This window comes from Terrapene carolina, unplaced genomic scaffold (genome assembly GCF_002925995.2).
Source record: "Terrapene carolina triunguis isolate 2854851 unplaced genomic scaffold, T_m_triunguis-2.0 Scaffold210, whole genome shotgun sequence".
NCBI lineage: Eukaryota > Metazoa > Chordata > Testudines > Emydidae > Terrapene > Terrapene triunguis.
In genome coordinates this window covers 15,286,445-15,299,716 of record NW_020664561.1, presented here as the reverse complement: position 1 = coordinate 15,299,716, position 13,272 = coordinate 15,286,445, and the positions used below count along the sequence as shown (strand labels likewise).

Genomic DNA, 13,272 nt, shown 5'->3' with positions numbered 1-13,272 from the left:
CAGGCACGCGCTTGGTGCGCTGGTGCCTGGAGCCGCCCCTGTCTGCTTGAAACCCAAACAGTGCAATACTAACAACCTGAGAGGGAAACTGGCTTCATTGATTTTTACAGTCCAAGATTATATGTAAAAAGTTAAAGGGAAGTGACAAATCACTTTTAATAATAAAAGACTTGTTCAGTTATAGATGTGTTTGTCACCTTAAAAAATAACATTCTATAAAGTCTGAAAAAAATCAGAGCTTTTAACAATACCCACAAGATTCAGGCACCAATCCTGCAAACACTTACGCTCATGCCAGTAGTTTCATTGACTTCACAGGAACTAGCTGTGCTTAAATGATTTACTGGGCTGGGGCCTTAATTCTGGAACACTTTAAGAACATAAGAATGGCCATACTTGGTCAGACCAAAGGTTCATCTAGCCCAGTATCCTGTCTTCCGACAGTGCCAATGCCAGGTGCCCCAGAGGGAATGAATAAAACAGGTAATCATCAAGTGATCCATCCCCTGTCGCACATTCCCAGCTTCTGGCAAACAGAGGCTAGGGACACCATCCCTGCCCATCCTGGCTAATAGCCATTGATGGACCTATCCTCCATGAACTTATCCAGTTATTTTTTGAACCCTGTTATAGTCTCTGGTAAGAAGTTCCACAGGTTGACTGTGCGTTGTGTGAAAAAATACTTCCTTTTGTTTTAAACCTGCTGCCTATTAATTTCATTTGGTGGCCCCTAGTTCTTTTGTTATAAGTAGTAGTAAATAACACTTCCTTATTTACTTTTCTCCACACCAGTCATGGTTTTATAGACCTCTATCATATCACCCCTTAGTCGTCTCTTTTCCAAGCTGAAAAGTCCCAGTCTTATTAATCTCTCCTCATATGGCAGCCATTCCATACCCCTAATCATTTTTGTTGCCCTTTTCCAAGTCTAATGTATCTTTTTTGAGATGGGGCAACCACATCTGCACACAGTATTCAAGATGTACCATGGACTTATATAGAGGCAATATGATATTTTGTCTTATTATTTATCCCTTTCTTAATGATTCCCAACATTCTGTTCACTTTTTTGACTGCCGCTGCCCATTGAGTGGATGTTTTCAGAGAACTATCCACAATGATTCCAAGATCATTCTTGAGTGGTAACAGCTAATTTAGACCTCCTCATTTTATATTATAGTTGGGATTATGTTTTCCAGTGTGCATTATTTTGCATTTATCAACATTGAATTTCATCTGCCATTTTGTTGCCCGGTCCCCCAGTTTTATGAGATCCTTTTGTAGCTCTTCGCAGTCTGACTGGGACTTAACTATCTTGAGAAGGTTTGTATCATCTACAAATTTTGCCACCTCACTGTTTACCACTTTTTCCAGATAATTTATGAATATGTTAAATAGGACTGGGCCCAGTACTATTTACCTCTTTCCATTCTGAAAACTGACCATTTATTCCTACTCTTTGTTTCCTATCTTTTAACCAGTTACCAATCCATGAGAGGACCTTCCCTCTTATCCCAGGACTGCTTACTTTGCTTAAGAGTCTTTGGTGAGGGACCTTGTCAAAGGCTTTCTGAAACTCTAAATACACTATATCCACTGGATCCCCCTTGTCCTTATGCTTGGTGACCCCCTCAAAGAATTCTAATAGATTGGTGAGGCATGATTTCCCTATACAAAAACCATGTTGACTATTCCCCAACAAATTATGTTCATCTGTGTCTGACAATTTTGTTCTTTATTATAGTTTCAACCACTTTGCCCGGTACTGAAGTCAGGCTTATGGGCCTGTAATTGCCGGGGTCTTCCCTGGAACCCTTTAAAAAAATTGGCATCACATTAGCTATCCTCCAGTCATTTGGTACAGAAGCTGATTTAAAGGATAGGTTACAGATGACAGTTCATAGTCCTGCAATTTCACATCTGAGTTCCTTCAGAACTTTTGGGTGAATACCATCTGGTCCTGAGGACTTATTACTGTTTAGTTTATCAATTTGTTCCAAAACCTCTTCTAATGACACCTCAATCTGGGACAGTTCCTCAGTTTTGTCACCTAAAAAGAATGGCTCAGGTTTGGGAATCTCCCTCACATCCTCAACCATGAAGACCGATGCAAAGAATTCATTTAGTTTTTCTGCAATGGCCTTATCGTCCTTGAGTGCTCCTTTATCATCTCAATCATCCAGTGGCCCCACTGGTTGTTTAGCAGGCTTCCTGCTTCTGACGTACTTAAAATTTTTTGCTATTACTTTTTGAGTCGTTGGCTAGCTGTTCTTCAAATTCTTTTTTGACCTTCCTAATTATATTTTTACACTTCATTTGCCAGAGTTTATGCTCCTTTCAATTTTCCTCACTAGGATTTAACTTCCACTTTTTAAAGGATGACTTTTTGCCTCACTGCTTCTTTTACTTTGTTGTTTAGCCACAGTGGCTCTTTTTTGGTTCTCCTACTATGTTTTTTAATTTGGGGTATACATTTAAGTTGAGCCTCTATTATGGTGTCTTTAAAAAGTTTCCATGCAGCTTGCAGGGATTTTACTTTTGGTGCTGTACCTTTTAATTTGTTTAACTAACCTCATTTTTGTGTAGTTCCCCTTTCTGAAATTAAATGCTACAGTGTTGGGCTGCTGTGGTGTTTTCCCTGCCACAGGGATGTTAAATTTAATTTGACAAGTAGACACTCAAGACGTAGTACGCTGGTGGACACAGCTGTCTGTCTGCGATAAATAGGGAACATGGCAGAGCCAAGGGACCACATGGGCTAAAATCCACAGGTTCTTCTCAGATACATAAACAAGACTGATCTTTCCTACTACTGTGCAAATCACTGTTCAATTCAGCAGGGCCAAAAACGGCTCTCCACATCCCAGCGAGGTATTTTTGATTGGAGGGTGGAACAAGACAGAAAGAAGCAGAATCTTGTTCTATAGGTATTTACTCACAGAAGCCTCAGTAAGCTCAAATTTAAGCACTCAGACAGTGGGCCCATCCTCTCCAAATACAGCCCCAAGTCTTCTCGGCTTGTGTAATAAGATTAGCTTTTGAAATGCAGTAAATTTGATTAGATCCCACTTCCACTGAAGTCAATAGTTTTGCCACTGACTTCAACAGGAGTAGTATTGAGCTCTTTAAGGGTACGTCTACACTACCCGCCGGATCGGCGGGCAGCGATCGATCTATCGGGGATCGATTTATCGTGAATAGTGTAGATGCGATAAATCGATCCCCGATCGCTCTTCCATCGACTGCTGAACTCCAGCTCGGCGAGAGGCGGAAGCAAAGTTGACGGGGGAGCCGCGGCAATTGACCCCACGCCGTGAGGAAGCGAGGTAAGTCAAACTAGGATACGTCGACTTCAGCTACGCTATTCTCGTAGCTGAAGTTGCGTATCTTAGGTCGATCCCCCGCTCCCCCGCCCCCCAGTGTAGACCAGGCCTAAGTCATTGGGTTCCATGCAGTTACAGGGAGGTAACGTGGAGCAGCTTGCAGGAATGTGGCCTTAGTTTCTAAGGAGTACTGCTTTATCGTATGAAATTATTTCAATTAACACCATAAACTTGATAACATGAGAAAATGAAGTCCTCTAAAATTCAGTATCAAATGCCCAAAATAAGGTTTAAAGATGCTGCTCAGAATTTTAGCTTAAAAAAAAAAAATCATCCAATTTTATCATTCATGTTATTTCTTTTACTAATGACTCTCACTGCACCATCAACATGGCTCCTTTAAAGACTCACTCCTCCAGTGACTGAGTCAGCCAAAGAAGCTGCTCTGTGCCTAAACATCTGTGGATGCAGAACTGCTTTGGCCACTGGCAAGTACCTTTTCAAGTGGCTTTGAGAGGGAGATCACCACTCCAGCAACCCCTACCTGCTCCAAGACCTGATTCTTATAGATTAAGTAAGTGAACATCAGCCATTTGCTACCTTCTTTTTATTTAGCTTATCATTTCCAGGCTCAGTTAGCTATAGTGCCAGTACATTTTAATCAACAATTTAAACCATGGTTTCAACACTAACACAAGACAAGGTTAGCTCATTAAACTGACAGTCAGAACAAAGGATCAGCATTATTGCAACCTGCTGCATTTCCAACCAGCTTTACAATTCACTTTATTGTTTTGCAAATAGAAAAGTCATTTTCAAGGAGTGACATTTGGGATACTTACAGATTAGTTATTTACAGCCCTTACACACAGCATTACCTTTTGCCCCATGTACAGTAACTCCTCACTTAACGTTGTAGTTATGTTCCTGAAAAATGCTACTTTAAGTGAAACGATGTTAAGCTAATCCAATTTCCCCATAAGATTTAATATAAATAGGGGGGGTTAGGTTCCAGGGAAATGTTTTTCGCCAGACAAAAGACTATACATATACATACATACATACACACAGTATAAGTTTTAAACAAACAATTTAATACCGTACACAGCAATGATTATTGTGAAGCTTGGTTGAGGTGGTGGAGCCAGAGGGTGGAAGAGGGTGGGATATTTCCCAGGGAATGCCTTACTGCTAAATGATGAACTAGCACTCGGCTGAGCCCTCAAGGGTTAACGCATTGTTTTTAACATAGCCTCACACTCTACAAGGCAGCACAAATGGAGGGAGAGGCAGAGCGAGACAGAGATATACACCGTGTGTGAGTGAGAGACGTGCATTGCCCCTTTAAGTATGCTGACTCCACTCTAAGTACATTGCCCTTTTAAGTAGATCAGCAAGTTGAGACAGCAGCTGCTGCCAGCAAGCTCCCTCCGTCCTGAGACCTGTTGTGTCTCCACTGCTCTATGGAGATGGGGTAAGCGGGGGAGGGGGGCGCAGAAGCAGAGGGGAGGAGGACACCCTCACATTAGCCCCTCACTTCCCCCCCCGCACAGCAAGCAGGAGGCTCCCGGGAGCAGCTCCAAGGCAGAGGGCAGGAGCAGCACATGGCAGTGGGGGGAGGGACAGCTGAACTACAGGCAATTAATAGCCTGCTGGGCGGCTGCCGCACAGGGAACTTAGGGGAGCTGATGGGGGGGCTGCTGGTCCACCCTGGTTCCAAGCCCCCACCAGCTAGCGCCAACGGGCTGCTCTTCCTGCAAGCAGTGGACAAAACAGGCGACTGCCAAACAACATTATATGGGAGCATTGCGCAACTTTAAACGAGCATGTTCTCTAATTGATCAGCAATGTAACAACATTAACTGGGACGACTTTAAGTGAGGAGTTACTGTACCCCAGAAACAATCCTCTGGATTCTCACTGCTCAGTGTCAGCAAGAGGGGGCAGGCATTCTCACTGGTAAGATGTGCCTGTGAAATTCCATCCCCAAGGATGCACTTGGACTTTTCCTGTGGCTGTTTACAGAATTCAGGTCATTCTATTTGGCTCCTTTTGATGGTGACCATTGAGACACCAGTCACTGTATACTGGAGACATCAAGAATCATGTATCTACATTGTGTTCAGCAGTATCCATACCATTCTCCTGCCAGATATCAGCAATGGCTATTAAACCAGCATTAGGGACAGGCATATGCACAGCTTTAATGGAGTCATCTGTAAGTGGAGAACTGTATTCAGCCAGAACACATTTTAGTGACAACGTACTCTATATATTTACTCAATAGCAAAAGCTGGTCACAAACTGTACTTTTAATCAATGTAATGCATTCACTCTAACAGTCAACCATCCGTCCAGTAAAAGATTTCATCCACACTGATGCCAGAAACAGAGCAAACAGTGCCACCACAGTACAAACAAATTCAGAAAGTCCATGAATGAAAAGTCCGATGGGATACAAAGATGGGTTACAAATGTTGTGCTGTATTTCCCTGCAATAAAATACATGTTAGGACATAGAATTGCTGGCACCTGCCCACCCACAGGGAGGAAAAGGTTTCCACTTCCAGTAGAATCCCACCAACACGTAGGAAACAAGAGACAGCATGCAGAAACAACTACAGTGAGAAAAGCCAATATCCTAGTTTGCTACCTATCTCCAACCCCGAAACTGTGAGAGAAATCCCTCCCCACAGAAAATGATCAACACCTTCACAAGAAGCAGAACAGTAGCAAATACTTTGTCTCCCAGCTTTTCTTTCAATAGCTTTGTGATTATACAGCAGAGCAGCATCATGCCATCTGACATGTAATATTTCTTTTTAAAACCATATCCATAATAGCCAAATGATTGGTTTGTTTGTTGAATAGTAATTGAAAAATCTTATTAATTTACAACTAGAAAACTTCCAACCACATAACTAGTTGCCATAGTACAGATTTCCTGCCACAGATTTATTGCTGCTGAAGAGATACCCACAGGATAACCTACTACACATTTACTATTGGGATGCAAGGTTGTTTGCTTCAGACAAGTCTGTCATCTATAAAATCACTGGAATATGTAAATGTGCCGAAAAAGACATTCACAGAGCATGCATATAAATGAAGTTCACTGTACATCAAGTGTAATTAACTGTGTGATCTGGTAGCAGCTCCCCTGACATCACAGTAATAAATGACCAAAGTGACAATTAGCGCCCTGCAAATCTGAGGATATCCACTTTATATCCGTGGACCATGTATGCAGATCGGATGCGGATACAAATTTTGCATCCATGCAGGGCTTTAGATAAACAGTTCCTTAGAGGTGTCATAGGATAGGATATCAGGCATGGGGGCAGAGGAAGAGAAAGAAGATAGCCATTATCAGATGGGGAAGAATACTGTACATTTTACCTAACCATTAGAACACACCCAAAACGTAAAAAAAAGTTGGATCTGAACAGAATTTCTTTTTAAAGTAACCCTGAAAACACTTTCCATTACAAAACCCATGTCATTAGAAAAGCACATCTTTCTTGTTTCTCCCTCCTTGAGCACCACAAGAAATTGTATGTATAGCTGTGAAAGTAAGGGTTTATAGAGCACTTTCCTAGATAGAGCTAATGCAAAAGCATAGCTCTGAAAATGCAGTTATATATAACTGTTTTCAGCCTGTAAAAGCAAATTTTCAGACAGACAGTGGCCAGGATTATATTTAAATTAAAAAAAAAATACAGAGTCCATTCCTGTGATTCAGTAACTAACAAAAGCAGTAGAAAATAAGCATTTTTCATCAACTTCAAGGTACTTCAAAAGAATTATCCATATAAACTCCATTAGAGGTGATCACCATGAATACTTCAGATAGGTCTATAAACAGTACAAAACATTTTTTGAATAGACACACAGCCAATTGCTGTTGAAATCGTTACATTGCAGGGTTATGATTTCAAGGGAGGAAAAGGCAAAAGAAACTGATCAGGCTAAAGGAAAAAATCCCAGCCTCATAATGTTCCTAATACTAGAAATAACTCAGCTCATGTGTTCAATTTTGTTTTTCCTCTGCCCCTCATTTGGGGGGGGGGGGGTCGTCTTTTTGTTTGGCAGAGAATGTTTTTCTAAAGCTTGATAGGAGTTATTAGCTGCCCTATCAATATTTACATCCTCTATTTTTTTTTCTTTCTGGTAATTCAGCACCAAATACTCTGGGATCACTTGCTCACCTCTGATGAGTGAATGACATGTGGACAGGTGTTGGCACCACAACCTGTAAATTCTCAGCTTCTCTCTCACGCCCACGGAGACATACGAGCTGGAGTTCTGCTAGTCCAACGCATGTCACATGATGCCAGTTTTTACCTGAAATTAAAAGAGAGGGACCAAAGCACAACACACAGGTCTCTCTCTGGTTGCATCATAAAGGAGGGTATACATTTGGGAAGAAAGTCAACTTATTGTGGTCTTTATTTTTCCCCCTATGTAAAGCATAGGCGCCAACTTCTGCTGGCGCCAGTGGGTGCTCGACCCCCCTCTCCTCCCTGCCCCACCCCCCATTCCAACCCCTTCCCCAAAGTCCCTGCCCCCACTCCACCCCCTCCCTGCCCCTGTTGGACTCCTTCCCCAAATCCCCACCCTGGTCCCGCCTCCTCCCCTGAACGCGCTGTGATCCTGCTCCTCCCACCTGGAGCTTGTTACGCCGTGAAACAGCAGTTTTGCGGCAGCAAGCGTTGGGAGCTAGGGGGAGAAGCGGCGACGCGGCGCACTCAGGGGAGGAGGCGGAGGCGAGGCGAGGACGGGGAGGGGAGCTTGGCTGCCAGTGGGTGCAGAGCACCCACTAATTTTTCCCCATGGGTGCTCCAGCCACGGAGCACCCACGGAGTCGGCACCTATGATGCAAAGTATTCCCCACAAGACACAAAGTTTTCCCAGTCAAGTGCCAACTATTGGCTTGTGAACAATCCTTTAATAAAACAGCCACAGGAGATTAAAGGCCAGGTCCTCAGCTGCAGTGGTTTTCAACCTTTCCAGGCTACTGTACCCCTTTCAGGAGTCAGAGTTGTCTTGCATAACCCAAGTTTCACCTCACTTAAAAACTCGGGTTTCGGCTTCAGCCCCGCATGGTGGGTCTCGGGCTTCAGCTTTCTGCCCTGGGCCTCAGCATGTCTAACACTGGCCCTGGCAACTCCATTAAAACGAACTCGCCCACAGTTTGAGAACTGCTGATGTAGTATATAGAACACTGACAAGTCATTGTCTGTATGAAATTTTAGTTTATACTGACTTTGCTACTGCTTTTTATGTAGCCTGTTGTAAAATTAGGTAAACATCTAAATGAGTTGATGTACCCCATAGAAGATCTCTGCGTACCCCCATGGGTATGCATTCCCCTGCTTGAGAACCACTGCTCTGCTGGTATAAATCAGCATAGCTCTGCTGACTTCAGCAGTACTATGATGGGGGCCAGAACTTTCTCTGGTGTAACTCAAATATTTGTTTTTCAAAGACAAAAAAATCCATGCATCTCTTTTCACAGTTCTCTTAAGTGTAAGATTTTAACCTGGTATCAACCCAAATTTGAAAAATATTAAGATACTGAGAAAGTGGGTGATAACAGCTAGAATACTGATAACACTGCAGACCTCAATCCCTTCAGGCAGGGAAATAAAGCTAAAAAATGTTTATTCAGGATTGCTGTAATTGCATTAATATAATAGCATTCACTCAAACAATGATCAATCATTTGCTTTGGAGAGATATAATTAATCATGGCAGGTCTGAACAAACTCATGGGCCAAAATTTACATTTTCCTCAATACCTGAAACACTCAATAACACTCACACGCGCCTTGTTCAGTGTAGATGATTACTGTGCTAAATTTTGGGACACCCAGAGCATGGAATGGGTGCTACTAGCACATAGGTCTTCAAAAATCAGAGTGCATGTGTTATTTTATTTGATGTCCCAGATTGCTCAGCCTCGCAAGAAAAATACTTTCATTGATTTACCTTCTAAAAGATCCAAGTAAACTAAGAACGCAGCATATACTTGAGTGCTGTCAGCCACATCCAATGACATCATCTCTGTGAGCTGAAACCAACATGTAACAGCAATCAAAGAATGCAGAGCAGAAGCCAAATTGGTACAGATACATAAAACCTTTCAAAAGAGCATGAGAAAGTATGGAGCCTGTTTAAAGAACTGCTACTAAGATTCAGAAAGATTAAACACCAATAAATATACTGACCTCTTAAAATATTTTAAAGTTATATTTCCGCGTGGCCCAGATAAAAAGGTATTAAAAGAATCTTGACTGTTTCTGGAACAGAGCTGTTTTTGTGGAGAAAGATTCAGAGTTTCATCTGTTTCTGCTACAGTACATAAACATGGACATACTGAGTCGGACCAATGGTCCATCTGGCCCAGTATCCTGTTTTCTGACAGTGGCCAGTGCCATATGCTTCAGCAGGGCAATTATCGAGTGATTCGTACCCTATCGTCCAGTCTCAGCTTCTGGCTGTCAGAGGTTTAGGGACACCCAGAGCATAGGGATGCATCCCCAACCATCTTGCCGTTGATGGACCTATCCTCCAAGAATTTATCTCATTCTTTTTTGAATTCAGTTATACTTCTGACCTTCAGAACATTCCCTGTACAGGTTGTGCAAAGAAATACTTCCTTATGTTTATTTTAAACCTCCTGCCTATTAATTTCACTGGGAGACCCTGGTTCTTATGTTACATGAAGGAGTAAATAACATGCTAATACTCCTCAACAGCTCTGATTATAAAATGTAAGATAAGGTCTCTCCATATGCTAAACTCTTAAGAAGTTTATTACATTAAAATCACATTAATCCATCAAGTTCCTCTTCCAACAAAGAGACTTAGCAGTTTGACTATTCCAAGGAAGAGTAATAGTAACAGGAGACTCATTATTTATATAGCTCTGTTGGCGTGCATGGGGCCTATAGTGCTTTACAGACATCCAAGACGACAAAGGTCAGTGTCATAAGGAATTTACAATCAATGCTTTTCAGGGCAGAAATTATGCTCTTTTAAAAAGTTTCCTGAAACACCATTCAAATTAATAATATACAAATAAGTAATGAAAAGAGATCAGATAAGGGGAGCATAAAATCTCTGTCTACCTAGTCATGTAACTATCTCTGTCTGTCTAGACTCTAGGTCAGGGGTGGGCAAACTACAGCCCGTGGGCAAGATCCAGCCCTCCTCAAGCTCCTGCTGGGGAGCGGGGTCTGGGGCTTACCGTGCTCCAGCCGGGAAGCAGGGTCAGAGGCCGCTCCACATGGCTCCTGGAAGCAGTGGCATAGCCCCCCTCCGGCTCCTATGTGTAGGGACAGCCAGGGGGCTCCAGCTCTGCACGCTACCCCCGCCCCAAGCGCTGCCCCCACAGCTTCCATTGGCCGTAAACTGCAGCCAATGGGAACTGCAGGGGCAGTGCCTGCAGATGGGGCACGGCGCAGAGCCGCCTGGCCACGCCTCCGCGTAGGAGCCAGAGCGGGGACATGACGCTGCTTCCGGGAGCCGCTTGAGGTAAGCATCGCCCGAAGTCCGCACCCCTGAGCCTCCCCCCATGCCCCAACCCCAGCCCTGATCCCCCTCCCGCCCTCCGAACCCCTTGGTCCCAGCCCAGAGCATCCTCCTACACCCCAAACTCATCCCCAGCCCCACCCCAAAGCCTGCACCCCCAGACGGAGCCCTCATCCCCCCCACCAAGAGCCCCTTCCCGCACCCTGAATTCCTAATTTCTGGCCCCAGCCCAGAGCCCGCACCCCCAACCAGAACCCTCACGCCCTCTCACACCCCAACCCCAATTTTGTGAGCATTCATGGCCTGCCATACAATTTCTATTCCCAGACGTGGCCCTCAGGCCAAAAAATTTGCCCACCCCTGCTCTAGGTTTTGATCTTAATGCTCACAGTTTGACACATTATTGCAGTTGGGTACTCCTTTTCTCCTTCCTCCCTAAAGGAAGGTAGCTCACAAGTTGTTTTTTGTTTATTTCTTGGATGTGTTTTTTTCAATGGTGAGGCTGAGAGCGAGAAAAAAGATTAGTGGTGAAAAGCTACCACAGGGCACTGAGATCGAATTTGTCAGCTTGAAATATTCCTTCAAGAAGTAAAGCAAAACTTCTTGGGAAATTTGCAGAAACCCTCTATTCAATCTTCGTTTTCAAATAAGGCTTTCAGCAGCTTAAGATAAATTAACAAGTATATGTGAGACAAGATTCACGCTAAAGATATTATTTAAATAAGTGAAGATGTCTTATTTTATTTTGTATTGTCTTGGCTACAGACCTCAACTGTCAAACCATAAATGCACAACCATGACCCCAATAACTCAGTCACCATGGAGGAGGAGGAGGAGGGAGCCTGAGCCTGCTGGGACACGCGGGATCCAGCAGTCAACAGCTGGAGGAGCACCCAGTCCGGACAGCTCCGCTCTCCTTCAGGCGGGGGGCCGGGCCATGCAGTACCGCCGAGCCACCCGGCTGGGCGGGGCCTTGTGTGGGCCCCACCGCGGCGGGACCCGGACACCCCAAGCCCGGCTGCACAGCGGGGCCCGCTCCTCGGCTCCTGCCCCGGGCCGCGGGGAGCAGCCTTGGGACGGCGGGGAGCGCGCTCTGCTGGGCCCCTGTAAGGTCCGCCCCGGGGCCCGGCCCCCCACCTACCTTAGGGTGAGTTGCCATCCAGTTGCCGCAGGGCGACCCCCGGGGCTGGGGCTCCTGCTCCCGCCCGCTCGGGGGAGCCGCGCAGCCCGGCTGGTCCATGCGGCTCCTGCGTGCAGCGCGGCTTCGCTCCGGGCGGAGCACTGCACTAAGTGCTCCGGCCGGGGACAAGCCAGCGCGCTATAGTTCCGAGCTATAGTTCCTGCAGACCCCCTGCTCCCCGGCCGTGTTCCCGCCGTGCCCAGCTGCTCCTGTGGAGCCTGTGAGCCGGGCAAGCTCAGGACACGCTGCACCCGGCTGCCAGTTCTGGAACCAGGTGTGCAGCTGCCCTAGGGTTGCCAACCCTCCAGGTTTGGCCTGGAGTCTCCAGGAAGTAAAAATTAATCTTTAATTAAAGATTATGTCATGTGATGAAACCTCCAGGAATCTGTCCAACCAAAATTGCCAACCCTAAATTGCTCTGTCCCATTGGAGCTGTCACTCTCTGCATCTGTCACTGTCCACCCATCCCTCTCCCTCCACCCCCTTTAGCCTAGGGTTACCATATTCAAACATTTAAAAAAGAGGACACTCCACGGGGCCCCGGCCCCGCCCCCGGCCCTGCCCCAACTCCGCCCCTTCCCCGCCCCTGGCCCCGCCCCAACCCCACCCCTTCTCCACCCCCATTCCAACCCCTTCCCCAAAGTCCCTACCCCAACTCTGCCCCCTCCTCTGAGCACCCCGCATTCCCCCTCCTCCCTCCCGCTCTGATCTTGGTTGGGGGTTGCTAAGTGCTTCCCTGCTCCCCACTCGCCCTGCAGCCCCTATGCCCTTGCCTGCCCTGCTCCTCCTCACCCTGCAGCCTCTGCGCCCCCCCGCCCCTGCAGCCTCTGCTCCCCCCCGCTGCCCTGCCCCTGCAGCCTCTACACACACACACCCCCGCCTGCCCCCCTCCCCCGCTCACCCGGCAGACGGAGAACTGTGAGCTCCACGTGGATTCCAACACTGCCGGCTGCTCTGTGGGGGAGGAGGGGGAGGGAGCGGGGGAAGGGGAGGGACTCTGGCTGCTAGAGGCCCTAGTGGCTGCGAGCGGCTTTCCATCAGGCCAGGTGTCCAATCAGCCGCGCCGCACTCCGCAGGAGGGGAAATCCCGGACATTTCTACTTAATTAGAAATCCCCCCCGGACGGCCATTTAAGGCTGAAAAACCCGGACATGTCCGGGGAAACCCGGACGGATGGTAACCCTACTTTAGCCACCCACCTCTTCCTCTCTCTCCATCCCACTGTCTATCCGA

General features: G+C 46.1%; 1 protein-coding gene across 2 annotated transcripts in view; it reads right to left on the bottom strand.

Annotated features, from left to right (window-relative positions):
• LOC113405030 (tRNA-splicing endonuclease subunit Sen15-like) overlaps window positions 1-12,992 on the bottom strand; it is a 23,637-nt gene extending 10,645 nt beyond the window's left edge. The window contains exons 1-3 of one of the 2 annotated variants that reach the window (XM_026655693.1): window positions 12,941-12,992; window positions 9,315-9,396; window positions 7,532-7,667 (exon numbers count right to left, since the gene is read on the bottom strand). In XM_026655693.1, the coding sequence (XP_026511478.1) occupies window positions 7,532-7,667; window positions 9,315-9,387 (209 nt within the window). In that variant the 5' untranslated portion in view covers window positions 9,388-9,396; window positions 12,941-12,992. Of the gene's footprint in view, window positions 1-7,531; window positions 7,668-9,314; window positions 9,397-12,000; window positions 12,100-12,940 lie in introns of those variants that run through there. The other variant, XM_026655692.1, reaches the window with a different exon arrangement.
• Window positions 12,993-13,272: the final 280 nt, after the last annotated feature.